This window comes from Pinus tabuliformis, chromosome 1_2 (genome assembly GCF_031772625.1).
Source record: "Pinus tabuliformis cultivar Carrire ecotype Pingquan chromosome 1_2, CPIR1, whole genome shotgun sequence".
NCBI classification, from domain to species: Eukaryota; Viridiplantae; Streptophyta; class Pinopsida; order Pinales; family Pinaceae; genus Pinus; species Pinus tabuliformis.
In genome coordinates this window covers 608,482,208-608,499,411 of record NC_142298.1, presented here as the reverse complement: position 1 = coordinate 608,499,411, position 17,204 = coordinate 608,482,208, and the positions used below count along the sequence as shown (strand labels likewise).

The following is a 17,204-nucleotide window of genomic DNA, read 5'->3' as shown; positions in this document are numbered from 1 at the left end:
TAATGAAAGATAAAAAGCTTGGATGATATAACAGACTGAATGAAAATGCCACATTTCTTTTAACTAGTGAAATACAACATAATGCGCTGTTATTGTGGCTTGTCACTGTAGAATGTAGGTCTGAATATGTTAATGATAAATATGAAATTCAATGCCAAAATACTCTTAATTTATACTTTAACCTGTTAGTGAATCCTGATTCTTGGTGTATACACAGTGGATGATGAACAATAGAGAGTCTATTCTTGATGTGTGTTTGGAAATAGAAGCATGAAAGAAACATCATAGTCACTATATTGGTGCTTTGAGGAATCAGATTAAATTAATAAATTATATAGTTCATTTCAGTATAGGTAAAGAAGCATATGAGACAATAAAGCTTATGTAGTCACCAGTACCACTGATACTATGAACAAAATTGGTCCAAAACCCATGGACAGGAACAATACAAAGAAACATAGGCACAACATTTGCGCTTGACAAATCAGATTAAATTAGTACATTGTATTGTTTATTTCAATATCGGTAAAAGAGGAATCTGAGACACAGTACACCCCTTATAGCCACAACTGATACTATGAACAAAATTGGTCCAAAAACCTTGTACAGATTATTTGATCTTTGATGTGATTGCACAGATATGCTAGAACTACTAAACACACTGAAGCATAATGCTTATCACGTTGGGAAAAAATGTGTTAACTACTGAATTAGCTACCCATCCAATCATATCAGGTATAATATTTTGGCAATATATATGATATGAGTTCAGAGGATTGCATTCCTCTCCCAACTGTGTCAACCCATACCAGAATATGCACAAACAACAGAATGGCTGGCACCTGGATCAAGAGTTCTTGATCACAAGACAAATTCTCAGTAAATAAATTATATAAGCCCGAAAACACTGGGACAATCCTTGCCTTCTGAAATAAATGGCACGGACCTAAACAAACCAAATTAATAATTAACACTCTTCTGCATCTGATTTTAGGGTAATTTCATGACCCAGTGGTGATTATGAAACAAGGCCTAAAAGTCGAATAATTAGAATTTAGAGATATAAAACATGGTAACTGTAGAGGGCAAGGAGCAAAACCCGCATGCTGGATACTAGAAATTTTTATGCAATGGCAGCTGATGATGTTAGCACCAATTATGGTGATAAGGAGAGGGACTGGATTTAGGAGAAGGGAGAGCCAGAGCAGATATTGAAATAAGAGAGCATTAAAGTTTATAATTGACAGCAATAGGGTTTGTGGTTTAGGTGTAGATGTTGGGTTTTCTGTACCTGTTGGATCAGTTATTCTCTCCATCTCCTGCTGAAGATGTTGTGGAGCCGGCTTCCTGCGAGTCTTTGAAGAATCTTCTTGGCACCTGCAACCTCCATCTCTGCGAGCTTTTGCAGATGTTGACATGCTCCAGCTGTGGCAATCTTCTTCCTGCAGGTTTTGCTGGTTGAGAGAGCCAACAATGCAGAAAGGGGGAACTTTTTAGCCAGAGTCTGGTTTCTGGGATCCAGCAATTGCACCAGACGGGCCACGCTCTTGTCATCCTTGATGAATTCCTTCCTGTTGGTCTGCACAACGAGCAATGCAGAAAGTGCCTGAGCAGCCGCCTCCTGAGATGTGCTTGGCTTGGCTTCCAACATCTTCACCAGAGGGGGAATACACCCTGCTTCACCCAATGCCTTCTTGGTTTCATTGCTGAATGAAAGATTGCAGATAGAGGAAGCAGCCAGTTGCTGGACAGTCGAATGCCCATTTTTCAGAATAGAAGCCAACTGCTTCAGAAACCCTGAAGAAGAAACCAAGGCCTTAGCAGTGCTGACAGAAGCAGAAAGACTATTTATCGCTCTGATGATGAGCTCCTGCGATTTGGGCGTAGTGGGTTCTTCTAAAAGACGTAACAAGGTTTGAATTCTGCCTTCTTTGGCAATCAACTGACGCATTTTCTCATCTTGGGAAGCCATTGCATGCAGGCACTCTATTGCATTTTCTTGCGCAGATGGCATACCAGAAGAAACCAGATTGAGCAGAACAGTAATCGCCCCTTCTTCCGCCATCGTTTTCCTTATCTCTTCCACAGCGGCCACATTCCTCAGCGCCCCTGCAGCCATGGCCTGTGCAGCCAGGGTTCCCGATTTGCAAATATGAATCAGAACTGAAACCCCACCATAAGCTGCAATTCCCCAAGCATTTTCTACATTGCTCGTCAGCCCTCCAATGGCCGCCGCAGCCTTTTCTTTACACAACGAGCTCTTGGATTCCAGGAGCCGAACCAATGGACCTAAAGCGCCCTCCACAACGAGGATATGCTTGCACCCATCGGTCAAAGAAAGAACAGACACAGCCATGGCCGCAAGCTCTCGAATAACAGCTATATTCGAATCCAACAAATGCACCAAGTAGCCAATATCGCCTTCCCCGGCCACAAGAACTGCATTTTTATCATCCTCAGCCAAGAGCTGAACCAGAGATTCCAAAGCCTTTCGTTTGAAATCTGCGTTGCCAATCTGGAGTCTAGCAAAGAGATCCTTGATAAAAAATACCACATCTTCTCGCCCAGCACCCCGTCCGGGCATCGAAAGCACTATTGCATTTGAGTATCTCAATACCCCGCTCTTTATCAAAAGATCCAGGTCATGCAAATGCAAGTTCAGTTTAGCGGCCACCACGTCCAAATCGCTCTGCATCAGAAGCTTCCCGCTGTATGACATCAAATGGGAAAAAGCTCAACCGATATTTGGAAAAAGCAGTCACACTTCAAAATCAACGGTTGAAAGTGTCTCACTTGATCGAATGGAGGAGGGTAAAAGTGTTGACAATTGTTGATGCATAGGAAAGGCCTATCAACCTAAATATATTATATTTCAAAGTTAACATTTCATTTTAAATAATATTTATGAAATTTTATTGTCAATTTTTTAATGTTAATGTTTTTTTAATGGGATTGACTTATGAAGATTTGAATTTTAAATTTTTTGTTTATAAAATATTTTATAACATATTAATTACCCATTAAGTTTGTTTATGGATTTCTGATATTATAATTTTAAAATTATATATATATATATTATTTTTTTTAATATTACTTTTTTGGAATTTAACGTGATGGTACAACTTATATGTTTAATAGATCTTAAGAAGTTTTATAAATTATGGGTTTTATGGGAGAAATCTTGTGTTAACTCCACCATCGAGTATAAAGTTTAGGGAATATTTTGTGCTAAACATACGAGAAACGAAAATTTCACAAAACCTTATACTTTATAGTAGAATGAAGCGGTATTGCTACTACTTTTACCTTCGATTTGGTAGTAGATGCCTTCCCTCATTTTGTTATTGGAATCAAGTAAGAGATTAATCAAAATCTTTAACATTTTATTTCTATGCTAAAAAAAATAAGAGAAACGTTCCTAAAACATCATAATTTTGAAAACTTAAAAGGTGAAAAAGGTTGGTAGTATGAAAAATATTTGGAAATTAGACTGAATGTGTGTATAAAATGGGAAATCTAAGAGAAAATAATTTTAATCTTCAACTCTCTTAGCATCGCACATGTAACAAATGTTTTCCTCCCATGGAATTTTGGGAATTGACCAACCCCCAATTTCACTATGGATCTCATGAGAATTAGTTCATTTCTTGACAATATTCATTTTCTTCTTAATACTAGTTAATATAGAAAGATCATTTTGGCTTTCAGGATTTAGATTAATCACCTCATTAAAATATCTTTTGAATCTATTAATGCTTTAAATTTTTATTTATTATAATTTTTTTTTGGACTATCTATTTGTATTACCTTCGAAACATGATATTACATGAAATAACTAAAGGTTTTAGATTGGTTAGTCATCGGGGAAGCTTGACCATGTCCAAAAATGTATCTTTCTAAGAGAGGCAAAAGAGAAGATGCCACCTAGAAGTTCAAAATGCAAACTACATATGTTGATAGTTAGTCCTTCAATTCCATGGGAGGAAGACAAAGAAGCATGATAATAATAAATCAAATACATAATAAGAGTGAGTAAACCAGGAAAATGGGCTTGAATCTGTTGAACCTAGATCATCTCCTCATTGCTCCTCAGTGAGTACACAATAGTAGGGGGCATTGCAAGGTTCTTCTCTATGTGTGATAGTCATTGTTCCTGGTTTTCTATGTATTGGTATAGATGTTCCATGGAGAGTAAGAGATCCTTTTTTTTCTCACATTGATCAAATATATCTATATATATATATATATATATATATCACACACATTAGAATTTTAAGCAACACATTCACACAATGGACCTATGCTAGCATATGAAGTTATGAGCATGAACTTCATATCCCAGCATAGGTCCATTGTGTGCATGTATTGCTTAAAATTCCCATGTATGTGCCGAGTATTAAGCATATGTCCATTTAGCCAAATATGTCATTACCTCTATGTTCGAAAGAACGTGCCATTGTTTTTCTCCTTCCAATTTTGCACGGGTGAGTTCTTCTTGAATAGGGGGTGATGTGAGCTCTAAAAAGTGAGTTGTCTCTTAGTTGTGTCCTTCTACTACCTTTATTATCAAACTCTTGATAGTGAATTTCACCTTTGCAGAAATGAGCTCTCTGGTAGGGAATGGTAGTTACATGAGGAGGAGAGTATCACTAAAGGACCAGGAGGAGGGCTGTCAGAAAAGGGACATAAGTGAATTTAAGTGGAAGAGCTCTTAGGAAAGCTTAGCTAGGACCTTGTTCCAAATAGTGGGAAGAAATCAAGTGAGGGCTAGAATGGAAGATAACATGCTACAAAAGAAAAAGTATAGAGAAAAGGATAATCACAAAGACCAGGGATCCAAGAGAGAGTGGAGGTCCCATAGAGGAGCAAGGGCTTAGTGACCAACAAATAGGAAGTAAAATCCAATTCACTACCAAGAGTTAGATTAAAGATATGAACACTAGCTGAAAAGGGATCAAGAAATAACCAGAAGGTGAAAAATCTAACTTTCCATGGTGTATGGTTTCAAGTGTCGATATTCTCAACTGAGATCTAGGGAGATGGATGAAGCATTTTGTAAAAACTGTTCTTGAAAAATGATTTGAATTGCTAGTCAGAGTTAAGAAGGGAAAGGACTAGCACCACAGATTAACGTTCACTAACAAGCTAGCACTCCTTACCTTGAATTTCTCCAGTAAATAACAGAGATCCTAAGCATTGCAAAGCACATAGGAGTGGGTTAAATTGAGGTGACCAATAAGAGCCTAGATCCTTCACTTGAAAAAAATAGTTTATAGAGCTCCTTAATTAGTTATTTGAATCTCCCCTCCTTTCCTAATAGCTTTATAACTAAGGTCGACTCTGGGATTAGTGCAATGAATTATTAAGGACCCTTGATGAAGGAAAATTTATCTTGGCTGCACGAGGCGAGGAGGTCATGGTGTTAGAATTTGAGGTTCTTTGTTAAAGGAGGTAGATTTGGCAAAGGTCTAGAGAGCTAAGGTGCTGCACCATTTGTAGAGTGTTAGACAACATATGGGTGGTGTTTGTCATGCCATAATCAATACGCATGGTTAAACAATTAAGGGGATGTCGTGCCACATCTCCCAATTATACAGCCAAGTGGGATGACAATGACCCACCTCCCACCCATGTGCATAGAAAGCACCTCAGCCCGAGATATTTTGATCTATTATATTGAGTTTTATTTTTTCATTATAATTTTTATACAATAATTTTACTCAACTATGTTTTCTAAAATTTTATTTAATATATATATATATAATCACGATGATTATTAATTATTATTAAAATTGAATTGATTTTTATAACTCTAAAAGTATAAATATTGGTGGATATATATATATATATATATATATATATATATATATATATATATATATATATATATATATATATATATATATATAGATATATATATATATATATATATATATATATATATTAAAAACATTAAAGTAGTATTTCAAAGTAATCATAATATTTGTTAAATTAAAAAGATTATAAAGATGTTCAATGTAGTAATTATTTTGAAAACAAAATTGTATATAGTAAATAGATAAGAATATTATAAAAGAAATCGATTTTCTTTTTCGAATTTTTTTAATATACAAAGTAATAAATTCTTTCATCCCAATATATTTTGAAAATTCACAAACATAAAATTTCACCATAAAATTTATAACTATACTATTTTCTTTTAATAATATTTTTCTTCTTCTTTATACTTATAAAAAAATTTCTGAATTAAAAAAAAAATCAATTTTTAATATTTTAATAACCTTTTAGATTTTTCTATGACTCTTTTTATATGTTATTATTATTATTTTTATTATTATTTTTTAATAACTTAAATATTTCCCAACTTTATTTTTTGTTAACAAATTATTAAAATAAATAAATATTACAATTTTTTTTTTAATTAAATATGCCAAATCCAAAATGTCACTTTTTAGTAGCTTTTAAATCAGTTTTTAAAAATGGCATCAATTATTAGATTTAATGTTTTGAAAAATAAAATAAGGAAATAATACTATTATATTTTGACCTTTAAATTTTATTCCCAATTATGGTCATTCCATTTTTCTTATTTTTTAATATTATATTTTTCAAATTAAAGGTTTTTTTTAATATTTCAATATTATGTTTTATCATAATTAAAAAATATTCTTAAATTTCTTACTCTGATGTAGTTTCATATTTAAATTAATTTATAAATATAAAATTATTATTTTCAAAATATATATATATATATATATTATTTTTAAATAATTTTAACATATTTTGTTTTATTTGAATTATATATATAATATCAATATATGTATAAATAACTAAATATTAGAAACTAATAATAAAGTAATTATAATATTACTAAACACTGTATTAATATTAATAATACTAATATTTATATTATTATTAATAATAATATTGATAATAGTAATACTAATCCTAAAAAAAGGAAACAAAGGGTGTAGACAAAGACGGAGAAAACTAAGATGAGAGAGCGGGAATCCAACATCTATTAATCAACTTCAAACCAATTTTTATCTTAACAAATGAAAAGAAGAATTAAGGTATTGAGTTTTTATCCTAATCCTATTAAATTTCTTATAATTTAATATTTTTAATTTATAAAAATTATAAAAACATTAAATCTAACATATTGTTTACAAATTATTATTATGGAAAAAATTTAGAAAAATATTAACCTACTGTTTACACATTATTATAAAAAAAAATTAGAAAAATATTATATAAATATTTGTATTCAAGGTTTTGAGAAACATGCTAGTTTAATATAAAATAGTTAAGATGAATGTCAGAATGTTACGTAATAGTGGATAAAATTTACAATTTAATATTTTGTTTGGAGAATCTAACATAACGACATCACTATTAAGGATTGCAACGAATTGACATAGCTCGACCAAGATGAACATCATAATAAGTAAACCATAAGAAAATTATTATTGTGAAAACATTTTAATGAACATCATTATGTGGCATACCATTGAGTAACATAGGAAATCATGTGATACAACCAAGGTGAATAGTGTAAAAAATATATTAACCATATTACAAACTTGTTAGTCTCCTGAAAAATGACCCAATACAATATAACCCTTGATGAATGTAATAACTTGACATAATTTAGTGAATTTGAATGTCATAATGTGACATAATCATTAAGGAATGTGGCGATCCAACATATACGTAGCAATGTGACATAACCCTTAATGGATATCAATACCATCTTTAACCATGATTTAGTTATATTGTTGACTACTCTTAACCATGGTTAATTATGGTTCAACATGTTTGACTATGGCTAATGTTAATTTAACAATAATCAATTATGTTTTACCATAACTAAGTATGGGTGGATTATCACTAGATAGCCATAATCCTAAATTATTATCAATCATTACTTATGATCAAATCATGTCTATATAAATTTGGATAGATTTTTTCCTAAATAAAGTGATTTCAATTCTTCAAATAATTACTTTGCATCACAATAGTTTGAAAGTTATCTTGTTCTTTCACTAGACAAACTACACTAGGTAGAAAAATTCATTTTCCTTAAAAGCCACACAAATTCTTTACTAATAAGGTACCAAAAAACCAATAGGTTTATTTCAAATACGAAGCCTCTTGTTCCATATTGTGGCATAACACCAAAATAATTGTTACTTAACAGTAAATGACCATAAAGCATAATTACTATTTAATATTTGCAAGAGTCCATGACTTCCACAAGGATAGGATCCCTATTACCTCTTGTAGAACAACTTGTTGCAAGGGCCAAACCAAGGTGGGATTAAATTTTGTCAAGCCTGTTTTCCATGGAGCATACTAAACCTACAATTATTATCAATAAAGAAGCATATATTCTTTGGTATTATTTTTGTCCATCAACACATGATGTTGGAAATAATGGTACCCATGGTCAATATTTTCATCGTGTGTTACAGGTCATCTTGTCACTTCTCCTCAAATGACCTGGAAACCAGATCAATCAATATCCTTGACACCTTGCAATCATCCCTTTGCAAAAGCTTCAACATTATCTATCCAAAAAGTCCCACAATTCTAGGTTAATCAACTTAAAAACATCATTTTTGGACCCATAACACCATGTATTATATGAAACCTACACTATTCCATAGTGCATGTGTCCTTTGTTGCAGGTGCGATGGTTCTAGAATTTGAGGAAAAATACAAAAAATAAGAATCCTCTTTCCAAAATCTTCGAAGGTGGTTTTAACCATTTACTATTGATTGGGATCTCAAATTCCTCTCCTATAGGTCTTGTCTCTTATCGCTAGAGCTTATACTTCCTCATATGTGGATCTAAGTCCTAATTGGTAAAACCAAAACTACCCTATTTACCTTAAAAATTCACTACCTCCCATAGAGTTTGGGTTGGCTTTTGGAGACTTTTAACTATGCCCTATTGTTGCTGCTTATTTTTACCTAAGGATCCATTACCATACTTGAGTTGTGATTTAAGGCTTGCTTTGTGGTATGGAAGGACAAGTTTGGTAGGAGACATCTACATACTCAAAATCTGTAAAAGGGTTGTAAAATTCTCCTACATTTCATTAATGCAAAAAGTAGTGTTTTCATATACTTATGTTTATTTTATGCATATGTATTTCAATGCCTTATCGACTCATTGATTAGAGATATTACTATATGCTATGTGTATCTTATAGTTATCGTGCTTGTTATAATTTTTTTGGGTACCATTTATAGTATTCGGAGTTGAAGCTAAAGTTCACAGGCAAAGAGAAGAGGAGAACTTGTTTTGGACTCAAGGTAAGTCGTTCCTACATATTATAATTTCTCTTAGGAAAGAACAAGTGTTTTGTTTATGTTGTTTCATATCAAGCCACTAGATATAAAGAGTTCACTTCTATCCATAGAAGAGACTTTTCCCTCAAATAATGTGAAAATTTTGAAAAATATAAATTTATATTTTTCCTCCAAAATTATTTCAAGTTGGCCTCGTATCTTTTTAAGTTTGTTGGGCCCCTAAAAGGAAACCATTCAATCTTGTTGGAAGTTTATATAAAAGAGACCACCTCCCTTCATTTGGCACATCAAATTATCTTGTGATTATCTCCCTTCTAGTGCAAAAGAAAGGATGAAGGGGCCAAAATAAGAAGGATAAGGAGGGCTTGGAATTTGATGTAGCTTGACATTTAATCTTAGTTACTATTTTGGTTAATCTCTTGATGCTGTAAATTATGATGTATTGATGGACAATTTAACTCTCTCTCTCACATAAAGAAATGTTTTTAGGTTTTCCCTTTGTGGGTTTTTCTAGCGTCAAGCCTAATTTTTGTCTCTTGTCTCATTGTCTCATGGTTATTTTACTTCTCTTTCATGTTTATTGGTTGATATTTTTCGTTTGTATAACCTCTTAATGATATTGAAATAATTCTATGTGAATCTTAATACTTATTGATCATCATAAGTAATTATCGATTGAAAAAAGAAATCAATGAGAAGTTGGGATATGGTCCAAAATTCTAAAGTTGTAAACCCTACTATGACAATATGAGCCTCTCTGAGTTGTCTCTGTGACCGGGATGAAGTATATTGAAAATTATAAAAGGAAGTCCTAGATGCAAGGCCAAATCAATGTTGAGTTGTCTTGAGGGATAGAGAGGTATTTATTCTCTCTATAATATTCTCTATGACATAAATGTGAGTTTTTGTGCTATTTTATATGGATGTATGCTAGCTTGTAAATGAAAATTATGGACCAATGGTCACGAAAAATTGTGGAAATTTATTACACAACATTTTGTCACCGTCCCTATACTCCTCGTTCCTTGATCCCGGAGGACCTCTACAGTGAACCCTGCATGCTTTGCCTTCATGAAGAAACTCCCATTATGTCCCTCTCATGAACAAATCAATTCCCTTTTTCACCATTTCCCTTGAAAGTTCTGTTTTTCCCAGTTTACAAGACTAGCGCTAATCACCTTTGTCTCCCCCACGCCGATGTAAGGAGATTAGCACTACTCCTCATGCCGACCGGAGTGACTGAGCTATGTTCCAGTCATACCGGTCCTATTATAGAAATTTTTTTAAATTAGAGCTGAAGCTTCCAGCTCTAGAAGCTCTGTAATGGATGTCTGGTAAATGGTTTGGCCGGATGGGGTCCTTTCCCCTATAATTATGGAACTACCTCAAGGGATAAGTCCTTCTCCCATGAGAAGAGGATCCATCTCCCATCCATATTCCCTATATAAACCTCCCTTCATCCCAAGAACAAGCTAGTCATAGTTGCAGTTTTGGCTGAGTGTGAGTATACTATTTTGGATTAGATAAGCAAGCTACTACTAGTTGTAGCCATCTAGTTGTGTGAGGGAGAAGTGTGTTTGGTTTGGAGTGAAGCTGAAAGGTAAGAGCCTTTAAACTATTGTTTTTTGAAGCCATCATGGAATGCTAGCAGAAGTGTGTGGGAACCTGGTCTTGTCAGAGGAAGGTTGCGACGTCAAGACAAATGGTTGTAATCTATCTTTGATATTAATATATGCAACTATCTTTGACTGAGTAGTTTCTACCCCCTCTAGTGTAGGCATGTCATCGAATTTGAAAGGTCTTGTCCCTTTTAGTTGCATTTTAGGTTTTTTCGAGTAGCATCGCTAACACTTGAAAACTGAAACATAACTTAAGATCAAATCCGAAATGAATTTAATTAACCTAAGGAGCATTTGACATTAACGGTATATCTAGAAGGTCTAGGCTAGAGAGATGTTCCGCCATCTTTAAACCTAGCAATTGTCGTTAGCTTCGACATTAGACAATGCCGGTACAGATTTGTGCTCGTCGTACCATCGAGTACATTACGAGAAATCCCACTAGGTTGCAACCCTTTTATCCTTAGGAAGCTAAGTCGACCGCCTTATGAACATGATACACTGAACACAACATTCGAGGAGATTGCCCCCTCGTACTTCTTGGCTTGCCAGGAGGTATTCTACACTTCACGGTTGCCTGGTAATTCTGTTTACTTAGATCATCCAAAGCAGTCATTCAATCTTTTTGATTCATTAAACTTAAAATATCATTCGAGCACTTTCGCTTTTGAGCTCATTTCCAATCAAAATCGATAGTGATATCTTTGTTTCTTTCTCGACTCTTAAAAAATGAAAGAACATCAGTCTTTTATGCGTCTTAATAACTAATTGCCCACAATCTAAGAACATCCTATTTGTTTCTTTTACCAAATCGTGAGTTCCCTTAAAAGGACATTTTGAAGCCTTGAAGTTATTTGTTCTGTCGACTAAGAAAAGGTCATTATGACTGAACCATCTGGTTCACCCAATTCCTCTTCCTCTCCTCCATCTGAAATATTCTCTGAGGAGCTATTTCTTGAGTTATCAGAGTCACTTGAGGACCAAAATGTTGAACTCACAATTGTTTTGAGTGTTCAACCATTGTCATCTCATTATCCACCTACTTTTGATTCAGGGTCATCTGCTGATCTTGACACAGGATCTCCAGAAAATCCTGTTTGAACTCCAGAGAACTCGTTGTCCACTGATGGTTAGCTTGGAATGGTTATCTATCCTCCGAACCCTCTATTTGACGTTGTTGAGATATCACCACAGTGTCCTTACAGTCCGTATGACTAGCTAGGTGTTCCTTTGGAACTATCCCCCAGTACACGTTTGGCCATTCGTTGTTGTTTGTTTCAAACATGGAACCTGAAGGTGATGATCCAGTCACATCTCCGGATGAGTCCAAAGTTTCTACTCCACACACTGTTGAGGGAAAAGAATTGAAATTTTAGTTCCCTCCTGAGGGTTTCCCTTATTCGGAAGGTATTCCCGCTAGTTTTCCACCCAACTATGTGTCTTTGGGGCACTTACTTTCAGGCACACATAGTGCCTCATCACTCTACCATAATCCTGTATGGTCATCAGGCGTCAGGCCTACATCAAGTATATTTTTCATGAACATGACTTCCCAACAGGCTGTTACTTCAATCTCGGTGCAAACCACCATTCTGAATACTCTTGTATCATCGATCCTAGTTATGCGTCAGTCACAACCAAAAGTTTCAAAGATTGTCTCTGTTAGTTCTTATGTCCCATTACTTACTAGCTAGATTGCACCACTGCATGGGGGGCGTAACCTGAATGTCTCTATGGTGACAGGTGCCACTAATGTGAGTAGATTACAAGCTCACATGCTTGGTATAAACCAGCCCTGTTCTAGTATTATTTATAACCCTACTGACCCTACTGGATCAAGAAATGTCTAGTACCAACAAGTCCATAATCCTGTTGGTCCGTCTGGATCAACCAATGTTCAGTATCAGCAGCCCTATGGGGCTCAGGTCCAATAGCAAAATCCTTATTTTCCATATGGTTCTCAAGGATTGGTTAATCAACCTTACACCATTCAAACTAGGTAGTACATCTAGCTTGGCTACAGCGAGATTCAGTTCGGTAATTTCCTGAGAACTATTCAAGTACCCTTGCAACAGCAAGGAAAACCTTTAAAGCAACTAGGGAAACCTCTGTTACCACAAGGGCCACCCTTTTTGCAGCAAGGGCTCTCCATGCAACAACAAGGGCAAATTATCCCACAGCAAGGTCACCTGCAACAACTGCAAGGTCAATCCTTACAACAGTTGCAACATGCCATGAAGCAACAGATGTAATATGCTCTACATATCTCTCAACCCATACCTTCATCGAGCTAACCTCTACAACCCTAGGGACAAATTTTGCAACTGCAAGGTCAACCCTCGCAACAAAAAAACCAACCAGGGTAGCAGAAACCCTTGTATACATATCGACAAGGTGAACCCTTGCAAGGGCAGGGTTATGGTCAAGTCCTGTAGCAGTAGGCCCAAACTCCTCTTGTCTTAGGTAAACAGGTTTAGAATCTTGTTGGCCAAGGGAACCAGGTACAAAACCCCTATGTCCAAGGGCAACAAGTGTATCAACCTTATGCCCAAGGAATGTAGGTCCATAACCCTCTTGTTTAGGGACAACAGGCTCAATAGCCCTATGTTCCACGACAATGGATCCCATATCCATATGTCCAAGGTCAATAGGCTCAAGAGCCTTTTAACCCATAAGTTTCCTATCAGCAACTTGTGCCTAGACAGTTTTGAGCTATTCAAGGTCAGAATCCTCCCTATGGTCAAGGTAACCTGCAATAGGGGCAACCTTAGATGCCATGTGGCTAGGATCACCCACTGTGGGGCCAAAATCCTTACCAGCAGGGATGGGCTCCTCCCTATGGGCCCGCTTATCTACCTCCCATCCCTTTTAACACTAAATTACCTTTCTTGGCTACAATTGAGTTTCAATATGTATCACACCTTACGAATGATCCAATCCTTCATTCATCGTACTGGCCTCCGGTGCCTTCCAAGATACCAAGTGATTGCCCAAAGTTCGATGGAAAAGCTAAAGAAGATCCTCACACCCATGTGATGAAATATCACCTCTGGTGCTCATCGAACTCATACATGGACGATTGTATTCATCTTCTTCATTTCCAACGAGCCCTCACGAGTGTTGTAGTGAAATGGTACATCGAGCTACCTTGAAGTACTTTCCATGATTTCAATGCATTAGCCATGGCTTTCCTTTCAGCTATCGGTTCACTATGAAACTGACACCTATTTGCTTACATCGCTTAAACAAGACATTGTGACATACATCTTTGATCATATCCATGAATGGAGACTTAGACGTCACTTGATAAAATTCGAGATAGCTGAACAGTTGCTCACTGAATGATTTACCAAATCATTCATAGCCCCAATTGTTCGGGATAAAAATATGGGTGGATGCGTCACTGAAGAGAAAGCCATCGCTCGTGCCTAGTACTTGGATCTGGTTTACTCTCAGTCTAGCACATTATATGAGTTATTACACAATGCTCCGCGACCATCATCTGATCCCATAGCATCAAGGTCACCAATTGTTCCTCTTGTTGATGGAGTTATTGGTTCAGTATCCTAGACTGCTTCTAAAACTTATTCCAAATAGAAGTCTATCTTGAATGTTGCTCCAAACAGTTCATCTCAGAATCTACCTACCCTTGGTAAAACCTTAGAGGTAGCCATTTCCATATCAGCAGACCCAAATGGTAGACCAACCCTGATCTGCTTCATCTGGATCTCAAGTGTTCAAGATGAGCATGCCCATTAATGTGGCCACCCGATCGAAATATTATGAAACTCTAGCTCTGGCAGATGGGAAAGAAAAATAAGTTGCGCCTTCTTCTTCTACTCCAAGTTCTGGCCCTCTGTAAATTGACCACCCTAACCTTTATTCTAGTACATGGCCATGCTCTCATGGTATGCTGCAGAAATCCTTGTATAATCCCAATGCCTGAGCCACTCAGCACTACAATATTGCTGAAGATTTGGCTCAAGTGTCATCAGCTATGTTGGATCTCGAGGCACTACAAAGCTACCCATCACAGTAGAAATCTGTTGGAAATAATACTGAGGGGGGGGTGAATCAGTATTATTAAGTTAATAAAACTTTTTCATTTCCATACTTTGATTCATATATGTTGCTTCAGTTAAGAATACCGACGTATATTCAGTAAACTTATGATTCAGTTAATTGATCTTCAATGAGTGCATTAGAACATTATTAACCATATTAACAGTAAACAGGTGCAGTAAAATAGAACAGATCATCACACATAAGCCACACACATGAACACCATGATATAAGGTGGAAATATAATGTGGGAGAAAACCACCTGTTGCAAGTCATCTCAATCTTCTTCTTAATAAGAAAATCCTTTTACAAAAGTTATGTACTAGTGCAGTCCTTTACCAGTACACAGGCTACTACCTGCAGAGAGCTACAACCCTCTCTCGTTCTCCAGTATCTCCTGGAAGGGAGCTACAACCCCCATAGTTCTTGTACTAGCCGATCCATTCACTAGTACGCAGGCTGCTACCTGGTACAATGCTCCAAAGTTTTCAACTGCTACTGGAAGGGAGCTACCACCCCCTTAGCTCTTGTACTAGCTAAGATACTAATACGTAGGCGCCGACCTACAATCTTCTCTCCTCCAAGTACCACGTTTCATACATTTTCATACTGGATACTCCTGAAGCACAACACATAATCTGAAAGGCCATGTTTCATCCAATTTTCATACTGGACCCATTAATATCATTGAAGCACATAATCAATCAATCTTCTGAATCACCCAAACACTAGATCAATACATATACAAGGACAATATGTGAGTTATCAACCAGATCTAGTCCATCAAATCACATAAAGATAAGTCATTAAGAACTTCATCCATTCAACCATCAATACTGAAGCTAAACATAATCATGTTGTTATCAGAACTCAATACCAGTAACCAGACATCAATTAAGTAGCCAGAACCCTGCAGAATAGTCAAAGGCAGTTAAAAAAAATTTCAAGCAGAGTCTACAACTTCACCACTAGACATCTGCGAACATTCTCTCCTGTGCTGCTTTCTGATATGCGAGTATCTGCACCTGCACAATCTTCTTATCTGCGGGTATCTGCACCTGCGCACTCTTCTGCTCTGTGAGTATCCGCACCTGCACTGTGTCTCACCTGCGGTCCTACAGCTATATCCGTACTTGCGCACTCTTCTACTATGCGGGTATCCGCACCTGCACCGTGTCGTTCCTACAGTCCTGCGGCTACATCCGCAACTGCGCACTCTTCTGCTCTGCGGGTATCCGCACCTGCACCGTGTCGCTCCTGCGGTCCTGCGGGTATAGTTAGTTTTTCAGTCTTCAAGCATACCCCAGACTATCAGATCTACAGATCTGATCATGCGCCATGGAGATCTCGACCCATTCAGATCTAGCTATCACTCACCAACCGATCACAAGTATTTCAGATCTAGCTCACCTTATTATATTCAACTCATAAGTGTGCAACCAAATGATCTCCTTTCCTTTTTATAGCCATAGGCCTTTCACAATACCACGGACCAAAAACCATAACAATTCAATACCATGGACCCAATACTTTGGATCAACACTTTTGGATGCAATATCACGGACCAAAACCATAGGATAAAAAACTGTCGGATTAATACCATGAACCAATCATGAAAGTTCGTGATCTTTTCTCTACATGAAAGAAACTTTTCTCTGCATGAAAGTGCGTGAAATTTTCTCTACATGAAAGAAACTTTTCTCTGCATGAAAGTGCATGAACTTTTCTCTACATGAAAGAAACTTTTCTCTGCATGAAAGTGCGTGAACGTTTCACCATATCAAAGAAACGTTTCTCTGCATGAAAGTGCATGAACTTGAAAATAACTTTGTTGCACTATAATTTATCATCTGTGTGATTTGCCATCAAGGACAACACTTGTCTCATAATGCCAACAATCTCCCCCTTTGGACTTGATGGCAAAGCTAACCTGAGAATTGTCATCTGATTCCTTTGAGTTGTCCGGCATTCCATGCACTCTGTCACATCTGATATCTCTTCTGTAGATTCATCTAGATATATATAAGTGAGTTGATCTTCTACGAGTTGGTTGCCATCAAGTACAACACATGCACCATAATTTCAACAATCTCCCCCTTTGGACTTGATGGTAACAATACCAAATCACTCTCCCCCTTTGACATCATGGGCAAAGGGCGACCAAGATATTCTCTTCCTTTGTTGTCCATACTCCCCCTCAGTACC

At 36.2% G+C, this 17,204-nt stretch overlaps 1 protein-coding gene across 1 annotated transcript; it reads right to left on the bottom strand.

The window, feature by feature from the left end:
• Positions 1 to 832: 832 nt before the first annotated feature.
• On the bottom strand, positions 833 to 2,719 carry LOC149207101 (uncharacterized). Its single transcript, XM_089395664.1, has one exon. The coding sequence runs from the start codon at positions 2,717 to 2,719 to the stop codon at positions 1,304 to 1,306; it is 1,416 nt and encodes a 471-aa protein (XP_089251790.1). The 3' UTR covers positions 833 to 1,303.
• Between the last annotated feature and the right edge of the window lie 14,485 nt (positions 2,720 to 17,204).